The 15,248-nt window shown below is 43.1% G+C and overlaps 1 protein-coding gene across 1 annotated transcript; it reads left to right on the top strand.

The window, feature by feature from the left end:
• Window positions 1-6,069: 6,069 nt before the first annotated feature.
• LOC112576065 (histamine H2 receptor-like) lies at window positions 6,070-15,111 on the top strand. The gene is made up of 3 exons (XM_025258295.1): window positions 6,070-6,574; window positions 8,516-8,715; window positions 12,812-15,111. The coding sequence occupies exon 3, from the start codon at window positions 12,859-12,861 to the stop codon at window positions 14,149-14,151; it is 1,293 nt and encodes a 430-aa protein (XP_025114080.1). The 5' UTR covers window positions 6,070-6,574; window positions 8,516-8,715; window positions 12,812-12,858; the 3' UTR covers window positions 14,152-15,111.
• The last annotated feature ends 137 nt before the right edge of the window (window positions 15,112-15,248 follow it).

Raw genomic sequence — 15,248 nt, 5'->3', positions numbered from 1 at the left:
TGAAAGCTGTCCTACTGTATGGTTCTGAAACCTGGAGAGTGACAAACACCATCAACAACAAGCTCCAGACCTTCACCAACCGAATCCTACGCCATATTCTGGGAATAAGATGGCCTGAAAAAAATCTGTGGAAAAGAACCAACCAGAATGCCACTAGCCAAGACATCAAGAAGCACAAGTAAAGCTGGATAGGACACACCCTGTACTAACCAGCTGACACCACTGCCAGGCAGACACTTGACTGGAACCCTCAGGGGAAGAGGAGAGTTCGGAGACCAAAGCAGACTTGGAAAAGAACAGAAGAGAACGAGGCAAAGGACGTTGGAACCACCTGGGCCCAACTGAAGGGGGCTGTCCAAAACCAGGTCCGTTGGCGATGTGTTGTTGCGGCCCTATGCTCCTCGAGGAGTAACAAGGAATAAACAAACAAAACAACATGTTCTTGCAATGTACAAGCTATGAGTCGAGAACCAGCAACACATTCGTCTAGTTACAACCGAGTGGGAGCCGAGGCGACATATCTGCACCGCTTGGTCTTTTCTAGTTATTTGTACAATTATTTTGGTAATATATAAATAAAACTGAAGCAGGATCGTCATTGTGTTCTTGTGTTTTCCAGTGTCCCTTTGTTTCGCTGGCTCCCGCCACTCGCAAGACTGCAACCTGAATGTCCACCTCACTCGCTGGCCATTAAATGGTTGGCTGGTCCTCGAGTAAACAATCTCGGATTTCATGTGCCATGCATTTCTGTTTTTTTTTCTTTTATCTTTATTCTTTATAGTTGTTGGATTTTGTTTTCTTGATGGATTGCGCAGTACTACACTCTGATGTTTTTCGAGAAATATTTGCCCACCTCAAACAAACGTGGGCAAACTTCAAACGCTTGTTCCAGTTGAAGGAGTTTCCTGCGAGAGGCAGGTTATGTGCACATAAATTTACTGAAACGGGGCTGTTGCCTTTATACGAGCGACAACAGAGAGAGGAAGTGTACACTTGTCGGCCAGATTGTCTTCATACAGCTACCGTTATCCTTCTTGCAATCCATCATCCCCCAACAGTGTTTCTTCAATCTGCGATGTTGGTTTTCGAAATAAGAATTGTAGAAGACATTCTCTTCTTGATTGTGCTTTATGTTTTCGCTTTTTATCTCTCTCTCATTCTCTCCCCATCTCTCTCTCGTACGTTCAGAAGATAAAGAGGGAATGTACATGTATACGACCGCGACTATATTTTTTTCTACCGAAGCTCTCATTCAAAATATCTAGAAGAAATTCCAAAATGGATGTGAGCTATGCTCCACTGGAGAATAATAATAATAAAGATTGATGTGCTAATTTAAAAAAGTTAAAGTTTACAAGGTGAGTTATTGAATATGTAAATGAAGAGGAGACAGTGCTGTCGCAAGATTTCTGATTTGGATGTTTTTGTTAAGTACTGCGCTTATGCTAATAACCTTCGCAATTACTAACAGTTCAGCATCTGCTGCTTTGTATTTGTCATGCAAAGCTAGCGGATTCCGAAATATTTAAATAATAGCAATCATATTGTTTAAGCAAACTCTCCCTCAAGGCTGATGATGAAATTAAATGAAAAAAATTGTCAAACCACGTATGGTTGCTAGTACATGCGTAGAAGTCGTTAAACCCCCAACCCCTAAAAAAAAATCGTCGAAAAAAAAATATAGTCGCAGAAGCTGCATGGACTTTTAGCAAAGTACGAAAACATCTCTGTGCAACCCACTCGTCAGAACACGTTTCTGTAGATGATGTCTGCTATAAAGATGGGAGGAAGGAGTGACGGCTAAAAGGGGATGGGGAGATGTATTGAGGAAGACACTGGCGACTAACTGTAATTCTGATTTTTATTGCGTTGACGTGCAGTGGCCAAAGGTCGCATGAGACATTAGCAGGGCCTAGTGTACTAAGTTCCATATTCTCACCACGGGATCGAGTGACGAAAATAAATGACTTGCAATAAAAGAAAGCTATTTCCTCCGATCGCGAAAAATAAGGCCGTTAAAAGAACGCCATAAATCACTTTGTCTGGCGAAGTTTTACAAATGACAACGCCAGCTGCCTCCAAAAGAATGTGGTAATAAGACCGGAAATAAAATTTTAATATTATAAAACAATATAATGACACGACAAGAACAGTAATAATACAACAACCAAATAAAAAAAATATATGTTTGAAATACTTTACGTCAACATTTGAAAAAAATCTTTCAGCAAATGTAGGTCTAGAACTAGCTTAGGTCCAATGGTAAGCTGTTAATTTTGTCCATTTATCTATGCAACCTATGTGGACAATCCTTTGGGAGTTTTACATCCTTGGTGATCAATCAGGTGATGTTATGATAACCTAACTATGATCTCGGTCTGGAGAAAAAACTCTCCAAGGAGCAACCATTCCATGATCACGAACTGGGTCTTTTTGATAAAGAGATTATAAAAGATTATTACAGTATCAATTTCCCCGAGGACCACACATTGATTTCAGACTCACAATAACGATGATTGCTGCAACGGTCGCTTTTTATTTTTTTTGCTTTGTCGCTGCAAACTTTTCTTGCTGAGCATGTCACACACCGAGCGGGAGGACCCCTGGCTGGCTGGTGGGTTGGATAATGTGATAGGAATATACTTCCACCAAGAAATGATTTCACATTGTTGGGGGGAAAAAGTGATGAAGGGGAAGGAAAATAAAATGACCGGAGACCCCCACGCCCCAAGGCCTCCTCCCCGCTAACTCCAACGGTCATCATTGAGAATAGATGTCAGATCCAGAAAGAAAAAGTAGTTCCTTGAGTCACGATATAAAACTCTCACTGCTGGAGGGACAAGAAACTGCCCTACCAACAGGCTACTGAACATCTCGGACAGTTTCCAGGTTTTTCTCACTGCTTTTAGTTTCGTTATACCAATCGAAATCACATCTATATACACGTTTCCTTAATGTTTGCTATGAGAACAATGAGACTCCTCCTGAAAAGCTAGTATATCTACGGGCTGAAAGGTTTGTTTGGTCAAATATAATAATATCCAAAGAGAATCCATTGTCTTGATTGAAATGTTTGCAGAAGATACAGGGACTCATATATCAAAGAGAGAGAGGAGGGGAGGGGAGGGGCATACTGGGAAAATATACGCACAGATGGAATACATTCGAAGAGAATACATAAAGTAAGATTACATTATTTCATGATTATATGATTACATGGGCAAGTATTATCCGAAACTAGATTTTGTCATTGATTACTAATTGTGATTGAGCAGATGTTTCTACGATACTAAAATTTAAGAGACATTCACTTATGTGGCACACAGAGCAGAAAGAGACAATGAAAGGCGGATGAAAAGAGGGAGCAAAAAAATATCCTGAATCTCGTCGAGAGAAAAAAAAAAGATACAGAGAGAAAGAGCATTTCAAGTCAAACAGAGACTACAGAGAGCCATATTTTCAGAAAAAAATTTTGCAATATAATACCACAGCAAGGAGAAATGTCAGTGGCGGCAAGCCTAGACCAGGGTGTGAGACCCCCGTCGTCTCTGCTATGACGCAAATACCTGTTCAGGTGCGCCAGTCCTCCCACACTCACAGGTATTGTCACAGTTCTTTTTACAGGGGAAACCATTCGCTGCTTTCTCAGTAGACTATAATTACTCTTTAACGAGTTGAATGTAGTCGACAAATCAGATACAACCAACCCAGTGAGCAGAAATCGTTTAGAACATAAGCAAAGAAAATTCATTGTGTTGGAGCAACTGATTTCCAAATGGTTTCATATAGCGAGATAAGTACACTGAGGTGAGCAAATACGTGTTGGTTTGGTTTGAATCTCTCCATCATGTAAACACATTATCTGCATCGATTGGAGGACCCGGCGGTGGTTCATTTTGTTCACACATTCTCTGGATGCAGAGATTTATCATGTATTCATGCTGGCAGAAAATTCTATCACAATTTTCCATCCACGTTTTGGAGTTGTTAACAGGTTATCTGCCAGACAGATGAGGGAAAATCCTCGACATATTGCTGAACTAGTCCTCGAGAGTGAAAAGAATTATTGAACAATCACATTGACTTTCTGAAATTTCTTTTATCTTTGTGTTGTCTTGCCTATCTCTCTACATGATTGCTAGATAGTTTGTTGGTGTGATGACTTAAAAAAAATTTGGGGGAGGGATGGTTGGTCTAGCTTCTCACACCTGTCTGCCCCCCTCTCCTCTACACTTGATTCTGCAGGTATGCTAATCGAAACACCTAGCCTTATTTCCGGTAGTTAATACCCGGAGGTCTCATATTTCAGTGATCAATACAGTCCTCGCTGGTTTCTCTTCGTTCAAAGGAAGCAGTCACCTCATCATGCCGATTGAGTTGACCAGCAAGCAAACCCAAAACGTGCTACCACCCTTACCCTTCGCACCCACGTCCCCGACTCCACCCGTATCCCCAGCGACGAGGTCCAAGAAGACTGCAACTGGAGTGGCGTGCAATGAGGCATCGCCATTTGGCGAGTTTTAAAATATTTCTTGGTTGGTGGTGGGAACTAAAAGACAAATCCCAAACAAAAAATTAATTGCAGTCACATCCTGCAACAGCCCGGTGCTGGAATGAATTTTGTCCTGCAAGAGTGGTTTGTGTCATGAAAAAGGTTGGTCAACACGCAGGGAGGACAGACTAAAACTTGATCAGGTCACTGGATAGCTAAATGGAAAAAAATGTCTTGCTTACCTTTCCTCTTGTTAATAAAGAATTGTTATCGTCAAACTGAGGGAGACATACAGGGTTAGAGACCTAGACATAGTAGAGCTTGAAAAGTGGCATGAAAGGGATTAATAATAATATACCTTGCATATATCTTCGCTATGTTGTTGTTGTTGTTGCTGGTGATGATGGTGATGATGATTTTACGGGTCTAAAATCGAAACTATGCTAAGTAGGAGTGATCCTGCTTTCAATCACTGTGGACATTTCACGCGTGTTTACGATGATGCCCATGTGATCGTGAAATGACATGGAGGATGTTTGGAAAACGCGTAGCATCAAGGAATGGTGCCTGCAAGCAGGGCAAATGCTGGACAATGAAAAATAAAAAATAAAAAACTCACTGAGTTAATGAAATGCTCATGGTTATGGTAGCACAGAAACATTATACGGCACTTCGGTCTCTATCGGTTCGTCGGACCATATGGGAGTATTAGTTTCTTCTGGGAGAAGTGCACTGTAAAAAAATAAAAAACCCAGGAAACCAGAGCCTGCTGTTTGTGATCACGCACACAGAAGTGAACACATATTCCCTCTCTCTCTCTCAAATGGTCGACAGTTTCCACCGACAGTCGCTAAGAGCAGGAGAGCAGCTGCGGGAATACTAGTCAAACCAGTGAGCAGGATGGAGAACTGAAATGACTAGTAATACTGATGAAGTAGAACTGATCTCTACATGGTGCAAGCTAGGAGATGTTCTATAACAGACCTGGGCAAACGCCGGCCCGCGGGCCGGATCCGGCCCGCCTCCTGTCTCTGACCGGCCCGCCCGCTGGCCGCCCACCAGTAAATATACTATATATACAGTATTGGGTAAAACTGAGTTAACTATATTAGTCCGGCCCTCTAGAACCATCCCAGTTTCTCATCCGGCCCCTTGGTAAAATTAATTGCCCACCCCTGTTCTATAACAAGAGCATTTATTGGTAGTTTAAGGGGGCTTTCTTTTCTTCCGTTGATAGTGTAAAGTGAGTGATGCAGTGTGTGTGTTGGGGGAGGTAGAGGGAGGGGAGCGTGGTTTGTGTGTTTGTATATGGAGGGTGTGGTGGTGTGTTTATGCATGTGTGCGAGCATGTCTGATCTCTAAGCCGGGCATCGAGTAAACTTAGCACCCGGTCTATACCTATATAACATTTCAGCACATACATTACACAGTAACAAAACCTCGTTCTTGTCATGTGACATTTCCATACCCACAAGCCACGCAGTCACCATAAAGTTTGAAGCCATCCTCTTTATAACACATATTTTAGTTACATCGGAAATTTTTTTTTCAAGATTTCAAAGTTGGGAAGACATGAGAAGTAATTTATTCCCATTCTACTTTATCTTTTTAGTTACGGTTACTTACAACACTAACGGTGGAGACGAGGAGCGGAGATTGATGAAGACGGTGCTAAGTAAAAGTCGATGAAAATTTTAACTCATCAGAGATGCCCACCAGTCATGGTCCTGTGCTGTCCACTCAGCCCTCGGCGAGAACGGGATCTGCCACGCCCACTTCCCTTTGAAGTGTCCCGCATGTGATCAGTGGCGCCGCCACGCTCCGTTCTGCCATATCTCCATGCTGGGTTTCCAAGGAGACAAGTAGCAGCACTTCACCAGGGGTTTCAGCCCGTGCTACTTTAAAAAACAAATTACCTTCGATCGACCACCGTGAAGGGCATTATCGCCTACCACAGCTTGCAGGCTGATGTGATAGAAATTGGTTGGCCGCCACTGCTTCCAGTTGGCTGCACACACAGGTACACGGCGGTGCACAGGTGAGAGGCAGGACACAGTTATATCCACGTGATTCTGGCTTCAGGTAAGTAGGTGTTTACAAACCTAATTTTTCTTTTCAAAGTGTAGTATTGCGAAGTACTTTTGGCGGTTTTTAATCGAACTATTTGCTCGAGGCTGAAAGTAGGTGTTGATTAATGCCGCTGTGGGCTTTTGATGTCAGTCGCTGTCAATCAGTCCAAGTATCACCGTTGACTAAAATTCTTGCACGTGTGTTGTGCCAGATATTTCCTGCAAGGCGAAAAGAATATTTTCCTGATTTCCACAATGGTGACAGAACATCTATTCACAAAATGAAGTTCTAGTTTAGAAAAAAAGACTGAAGCAAGTAGGGTTTGTATTAGCGAGAATTTGAGTATAGAGAATTAAAAAAAAAAGGACACACCAAAACATTTTGTCTTGTACATTATAAAGAACTTGCTGATGTAGAAGACTAGAATGTTTGAAAGTCTGGGCCACATATCTTCGTTCTCGACTCTGCTAGTTCGTGGTTCCAGACCATGGCTGCGCTCAGTTGGGTCGAACTGCTGTGTTTGTGCTGAAAGGGCCGCGGAGTCGATTGTGTGACGAGAGGCTATTTATGTCAGTGTTGCCGATAGTGTAAATGACATTTCATATTTACCGAGCAGGAAAGAGCTAGATGGGAAGTGGAGTTTGGGCTTTGCTTGCTTGGAGATGTGAAAATCTGGGTTTGTCTGAATATCTCTGCGTGCGTCGTGTGTAAGTATGTAAGTAAGCGCACGTGTGCACACCCGCGTCCCAGCGAACGAGCGATAGAGAATGCAATAAGAGCAGGAGTTTTCCATTTGTATACGCCTCTCAAGGTAGTTCATTCGTTATTTTGTTGCGTTCACGGCTGGAGTTGTGGGCAGTGGTGGGCAGACGTCACTTACAGTATCTCATGAACTGTAGACAGATAAACTTGAATAGTATACAGACTCTAGTGTCGCAGGTAAGGTGACCAAATATACTTGAATATATATTAGTCCATTCACTAATCTCTCAGGTAAGATGATTGATGATGATGATGATGATGATGATGATGATGATGATGATGATGATGATGATGATGATGACGACGACGACGTCGACGACAACAACTTTGAAGCACATTTTCCGACTTGAAAGTAAGATCATAGCCCACACACTAAAACATATCAACAAATAATCAAACAACGACACATTAAATTAAAGTTGTAATCAAAATAACTGTGCATAATAAGGAGAAGGAGCTCCTGTCTGTCGCAGTCAAGGTCAAGTGGAGAAAGGTTCGTCTGAAAATTTGATTGGAATGAAGTGTAAGGTTAATATAGCTGAGAGTACAACACAATTCTGTTACTGAGGAGGCATTAATAAATGAAGGTGGACTAGTTTTAGTCATCTAATGAACTATTGAGGCATTAATAAATGAAGGTGGACTAGTTTTAGTCATCTAATGAACTATTCTACTGTATGTTTAAAAAATAGCTTCGTAAGGTCACTAGATAATTTTGAATAGTATGCAATCTGCTCTCTAGCCCCGCGGGTAAGCTCACTTACTATGTATAAAATGGACACCAGTGTTCTTTATCAGGGCCATTCATAAAATAGTGAATACAAAATATTGGAACAAACGAAAAATGGTTCATGGTTTTCTTATGGTTTTCTCTTTCACTTTTGACTGTAAAGTAAGCAGAAATTTCAGATACGGTCAAGAGTTATACAAAACGCAAGTTAAAACTGGTAAAAATCAATCACACAATCAAAAAAAATCAGTGATAAGAATACAATCCCTTAAATTTGACATCTGCGAGAAATAAGCTCAAGACGACATGCTGCTGGACAATCACACGCACGCGCGCGCGCATACAAACACTACTCCAGAGAGAGAGAAGGAGAGAGGAGTGGGCAAAGCAAGGCGAGACGGTATTGATCTGCATGCTAAGTACCTTCCTAGGGTTTTGACATTTCTAACCTTCCTCCCCAGCATTCTGCCAGAGATGACGAAAGAAAACAGTTGCACTGGGAAGACTGTCACAACGGCTGCAAGGAACCTGACGTGGGACCATGCCAGGCCGGGTGTCGCTGACCTGCGCCGGTAACCCCGTCACAGACACCCGCCTACCCACCTACCCGCCTACCCGCCAGCAGCCTCGGGAGGAACCAAGACACCGGAACACGACGAAGGTAGGTTGAGAGCTCACTTCACCCTCCTTTTGTCCTCCTACTTTCACGGTTTCCTTTCACGAAGCGAAGAATGTCGAGTAGCTAGGATAGTGCACAGAAGATTTATCTCTGATATTTTCAGCTTCCAGTCATCAAGCTCGATGGGTGGCGAGGAGTGAGGGATGGGATATATCTCTATCGGCCAGGAGTTTTAAAAGTGTAACAGGGTTCAGTGTGATTGCTTAGCTTCTCGCTTCTTCCTCGACTTCTGCCAACCCGACATCATTCATCACGAGTGTGTGTTTGTGTGTGTCAAGCATTTGACATGCTAACATATAATATGAACCAGAACTAATGATTCGAGAACATAGTCGTGTCTAAGGATGGTAGGTATTGCATAGGAAAGATTGTACCCAATGACGAGTAGGATATTTATAGACGTGCATCATCCCTACAACTATTACCATTAGTTAGGACATGCATCTTTCAAAATACCTTCTTCATTGCAGAGCTCTTACAGGAATCGATAGAAAACAAAAATAGAATAAAATACCTGCTGGTACTTTGTGGCAACACATTTTCAGAATATCGACGTAAAGATGTGTTGTTATTTTTAAGCAGTATAAAGAATCCAGTCCTGCCACTGTATGTAGTGTTTCTTTCCCATTCCTTGGATAGTGTAATCATGACAAATGTACAAGACTCATTTGTTGACGAGTAACACTGACTTTCTTAATAAGGTGATTCCATAGATTGCACTCGCTTATCCATAGACTGAACTCTGTGCAAAGAGAGAAACTTTGTGCCATGAAGGTATTTCTTAACCCGGCACATAGATGATGTTCAATATCGGACAAGACAGGTGTCCAAGGAAAGCAGCTTTGTTTAGACCTATGTCCAGCTAGCATTGTCTGGGACTCAGCAGTTTTTGTCCTGAGAACATCTTCTGTTGCTCGTACTGTTTGTTCAATATTACAAGAATATTAATTGTCGAATGTCCCAAGAAGAGTTTAATATATTTAATAAGATAAAATAAATAAATAAACGCGCTTCCCCATGGACGTCCTTTCCCCACCATTACAAAGCAAGAACACAGAAATAAACGAAACGAAACCAAAACAAAACAACAACAACAACAAAACAAACAAACAAACAAATAAACAAGCAATCAACAAGCAAAGCTAAACAAAACAAACTTAGAAAAATAGAAAAACAAAAAGCTGGGACCGAAAGAAAAATGGAGCGACAGTGCTATTCATTTGATTGATAAGTTTATGATTGGGTATGGTATAGCTACTGTTCAAAAGTAACCTCTCTCCTAGACTGACATCGACCACAGAGCTAGACTGTCTACAGACCTGCATCCACTTTGCAAAGTTAGTCTGCCCTCTGTAGCACTCACGCTGATGGAGCTTTCTTCATCTTCCTGCCATCAGACCTCTTGTCATCTTCTCAGTCTGCGAAACGGATGAGATAGCTTAACTTTGTTGCTGGAGATGGGGATGGGCGAGCTCTTCAATCACTTTCACAATTCGGTTATCAGATAAGGTTTGATGATTTTAATTGATATTAAATAGAATTAATGAAATTAACAATATCTTGTGCGAGTCTTAAGTATATACATAGAAACATAGTCGATCGTCTCTCTCTCACCTTTAACTCTTCTCCAATCGCTTTCCTGGCCAGACAACCCACGTCATTCAAAAGCTCCCCTTCCCTCTCCATTCTGTTCATCCCCATCAAGACCTACTTTTTTCTTTGGACAGATGCGTGACACCGTCGTTATGAATAAATGTAGGAATAAAAATGTCGCAGGTCTTAAAAAGAAAAGTGAAATAATTTTTCGTGTCTGGCATATTTAACGACAGGAACACCATGCATTAAAAAAACCTTGTGTGACCTTTTCATTATTATTCGCTCGATGATACTGATGCTGCATAGCAAATCTTTGGTTTCGGTTCGCTTATGTAAAGGGCATCATCGATCATGACCCTGGGGCATTATAGAGTTGTGGGCTTATAATTACAGTAAAGGGGAACTTCATATTTTTTCTTTCCTGCTCGATTTTTGTCTTGTCATCTGATGTGTCCTTACATGACGGTTTGGCTATCATTTAACATCGATATACCTTTATTGAGTTTTTTTCCACCAATCTTGCTGAGTCTTAACACCAATCCGGGTATTTTGAACTTTTCTTCTCGCATGAATTTTGTGCAAAAGTCTATGAAATGGTAAGATTTGAAAAACTGCTTTTTGCACTTTACAAAAATGTACGAGAAAACGTATACGTTCATAAACATAATAACGAAGTATATAAGCTAGAAGAATGCAATAAATGTATGCAACATTAAAAAAAAAAAAAAAAAAAAAAAAAAAAAAAAAGGGGGTCCTAGCGCCGGGAAGTATTTCAAGATTTATGGCTTTGAATCTTTATATGCAAGTTCAATGTAGGTCCTGATGGTGGGTCCACCAATGCTGAACAAGATGCCTCAGCAAATGATTGTAGGTTGTGGTAAAGTTGTTTCAGTAAATCTTGTCGGAGGCAGTTTAAAGAGTTCACGAGGAGGGAGGCTATTGGAAAGTCAGTTCCCTAAGTATCTCTGACCTGATTTAAATAGGTCTATTCTTGGAATGGGATTTATGTTTTAGGACTTTCGTGCATTTTTTTGTGGAATATTGCTGAGAGCATAGTGAACAGTTAGTATTTTATAAACGAAGATGCTTTTGTTTTGTTTTAACATTTCAGTGGAAGGACTCCTGAAGAGTCGAAATCGTTAGAACTGTATTTTCGATTTTAATAAACTGCTTTAATAGCTCTCTCTTGAACAGAGAAAGCAAGCGAGTGAGTGAGAGAGAAATGGTCAAAGATGGAATTTAAAAAAAAAAACCCTGTAAAGTACCCCATAAAACAAACCCTTGATAGCAAGTGGGAAAGAGCCCTACTCTGGGTATCGACCGCGATATGATGCCGTGTCGTTAGATTGGCCTTGCGCAACCGGCTGGTCTATAACGACCGGTGATCAGGTGGCAACAAAAAAAAAAAAAAAAGAGAGAGAGAAAAGCGAGAGGATTGTCATGATGTATAGATCGCACCACAGACCGCACACAGAAGCAGGATCTGCTTGCACATTTGGACCTAGCTGACAGACATCACCAAGGTGGTTGTAAAAGAGGCTGTGTGGAGGATGGGGTGGACACCTGGATGACGAAGCAGCTGCCAGGGCTGTACATCGAGGTCCTGTCCTACACACATGTGGGTTAGAATGTCTGGACAAGTCCACCATTTGATGTCTTCAGACCAGTCTTTGCGTAGCACGTCTTTCTGATTCTTTTCTAGCCTACCTGTTGTATACCACCTGACAACGACAGCTTCCTTCTCTTGATTGTGCACGGAACTGAGGACCAGGAAGGTTTTCTGTTTTGCTGATGGTCTAGAAGTTTATCTAATGCTTCTTAGTCCACGAAATCCATAGTAGTCTCCAGAAACCCTTAAGGGTTTTAATTTTTTTTCTCGAGGATGACTAGTCAAACTGCTACAGCAAAATTGACTAGTTTGGATTTCCTTCAGAGTGCTTGGTTTGGGTGATGTTTAGACACAAACACTACTCCCAGCACTTGGTAGTCTACTGTACACATGTACGTCAGTGTCGGGATCGAAACTCAGGCTAGCAGTTTTTCCAAGCTTTGCGCGTCAGTCGGGAGCATCAGACAGGAGTCAACAGGGAAAGCGGGAGCAGCCGACATCTCTAAGGACATGATGAGATGCAAACTGGGAAGCATGGCCAATTTTATGTTTTCTCTTTCTTTTTTTGAAGCTATTCGCAACGATTTTCAGATCCTGACAGTTCGTGCTAGACTCATTTCAGGCCCCATCTGTCATTATCCACAAGTTTATGTGGTTTGTACGTTCCAATAAAGCTGTTGGACCACGTTAATATGAAATGCTGGGGTAATTTAAAAAATGTAACTTAATACAAATTACTGATCTTTAAAATTTGCTATTTTCGAAATATATATATAATTAAGCAACGATTGGAAAAGTCATGTGTACAGATACACATAGGCAGAAAAAAAGATTTTGTAAATAAAGAAGATACCTCTATTTTTTTTTTTTCAGTGAAGCTTTGCAGAGCACACACGAAGAAAATTCAGGTGGGCGCCGTTATGTTTGGGAACGCCACGCCGCCAGACAGTGTCGCACGTCCCCTCACAGGTGAAAAGGCTACGCTAGCCTTGGTGACCGTCGTCCTGTCCCTCACCGCCGTGGTCAGCAACAGCCTGCTGGTGTACGTGGTGGTGCGGACGACAACCCTCCACACCTCCACCAACGTCTTCATCGCCTCGCTGTCGGTAGCAGAGTTCCTGACGGGGTTGCTTGTCGTCCCCTTCGTGGGTGCTGCAGCAGCAACAGCGGCAGCCTCAAGCCCCTCGGCCTCTTCCTCCGGCTGGCCCTTCTCCTCCGGCGCCTGCTGCTTCTTGGCGGCGATGGGGGTGCTGGGCAGGTGCGCGGCCAGTCTCAGTCTCCTCGTAGTCTCGGCCGACCGCTGCGTCGCCATCAGCCGCCCGCTCCGCTACGCGTCCATCGTCACCCAGCGGTCCACGGTGGTCGTGCTGGTGGTAGTCTGGTTGCAGAGTTTGCTGATGGCTCTCCTACCACTGACTCGCTGGGGAAGATACGCGTACGCCGAAGGCTTTGGGATGTGTCTCATGAGGAGTTCCTCGGGTAGCGACGAAGAATCCTCCACGGAGGGTGCCACAGGAGCAGGCTCGGAGGTGCTGGTGAAGGAGACGCTTTGTACTTTCGCGCCGGCGGCGGCGGTGCTGGTCCTGATGGCGGTCACCGTCCACCAGATCCGAGGTCACCGCCGGGTGTTCGCCATCGTGCCTATTCCCGTGGCCGCCACCTCTCTGCCCGCCGGCACCTCCAGCATGGTCACCGCGGCCTCAAGTACGTTCAAAGCCATGAGATCGCTGCTCCTCGTGATCTTGGCCTTCTTCGTCCTGGGTCTACCCTTCGCCGTGGCATGTGTGCTGTGCCAGACGGGACGGAAATGCTCGCTGCCGGCACCTCTGCTGCGGTCGCTGCTGTGGCTCTCCTTCCTAGGCGGCATCGTCAACCCTATCCTCATCATGGCGCTCAACCGCAAGTTCCGTGCCGCCCTGCGCGCGCTTTTCTTCTGCGGAGGTTGTCGCATTCTCAGAGCCATCAAAGGACTCGAAAAGGACCCCTTCGCCCTTTCCACCGGTCTTCACACCGTCATGGAGACCACTCTAGTGGTCAACATGATTCACGGGGTTTGCAGGCGCGATGCCAACATCTGGCGGCAGGTGGTCATGAACCCGAGCGCCAGACCAGAGTTGCTTGTGCCTCCCGCGCCTCGACGTGTCGGCATCTTGACGTTACGGAAAACGCGGTCATCCCCTGAATGTGTCAACTTTGGTGCTGTCCACATGTGACAGGGGATGACAAAAGCCATCACAGAAAAGCCAGACAATGACAGCACTACGTCTTCGTAAACCACGCGTTACATCGTTCTGCGCAACAAAAATATGTGATTCAACCATAACAAAGCAACATTCCTTGTACTGACAAGACAAGCTCTGGGGTGGAACCCAGAAGGTTGGGAGACCCAGACAGACATGGAAGAGATCGGTCCACAGTGAGGCGGAGGCAGCTGGCATGACATGATCCAAACTGGAAAGAGACCCTCAGAACCGGGTCCGATGGTGTGGTGTAGTTGCGGCTCTGTGCCCCAGTAGGGGGTGAATAGGAACAAGAAGAAGAAGATTCCTTGTATACCTTCGCATGGAAGATTAGTTCCTTGCAATAATCTGTTTACACATACTTTATGACCTTTAACACAAGTTCAATGCATTTTTCATCATTCTGGGTACAGTTTCCCCGAAATGTGTTACTTGACATAAAGTCCTTAAGTAAACTTATGCAAAAAAAGATGTCAACATTCTGAGAAATGAAAACCATTTCAGATAATCCTACCACGATTTACAACCTTGAGCAATGTTAAAGACAAGACGTATGCTATGCACGTATTTATGCACCTATCTCTGTAAAACATGTTTACAGCAAAGGGAAAGAATGAAAACCAGTTTTCCTCTCACAGATAAAACTACCAAACACACATTCAAACACTGAAATTAAATGTCAGACGAGTCACTGAGCTGAATTAGTTGTAGTTTGTTAGTCGTTTATTTTACATTCGCGACCTGATGAGGGCAGATTTCGAACATCTTTATTGATAAGCCCTGCAGCCCATTTCAAGGAGAGAAGTGAATTTAAAAGTATATCGCTAGTGCAACTAAGTTAGATATAACAGACAATTACAATGATTATAATAATGATGTTAATAATAATGAGGATGCCATTAAAATACGAAATAAACAATAAATTAATTAGTACCAGAGATTTTGCCTTTCAGAGCTGAAAAATTGAGGAAGAGAGAGTGAGATGTGAGGATGGAGGTTTCGAAGATTGATCAAAGGTACCGGAAGGGACTGGAGGAAGTCAGCAGAAGATTGTCTTCCTTTTTCAGTTT

Source organism: Pomacea canaliculata, linkage group LG1, assembly GCF_003073045.1.
Source record: "Pomacea canaliculata isolate SZHN2017 linkage group LG1, ASM307304v1, whole genome shotgun sequence".
Classification (NCBI taxonomy): domain Eukaryota; kingdom Metazoa; phylum Mollusca; class Gastropoda; order Architaenioglossa; family Ampullariidae; genus Pomacea; species Pomacea canaliculata.
This window is presented reverse-complemented; position numbering and strand designations above follow the sequence as displayed.

Excerpts from the sequence above, each read along its gene's own strand:
- LOC112576065 (XM_025258295.1), top strand. The coding sequence starts at position 12,859 with ATGTTTGGGAACGCCACGCCGCCAGACAGTGTCGCACGTCCCCTCACA.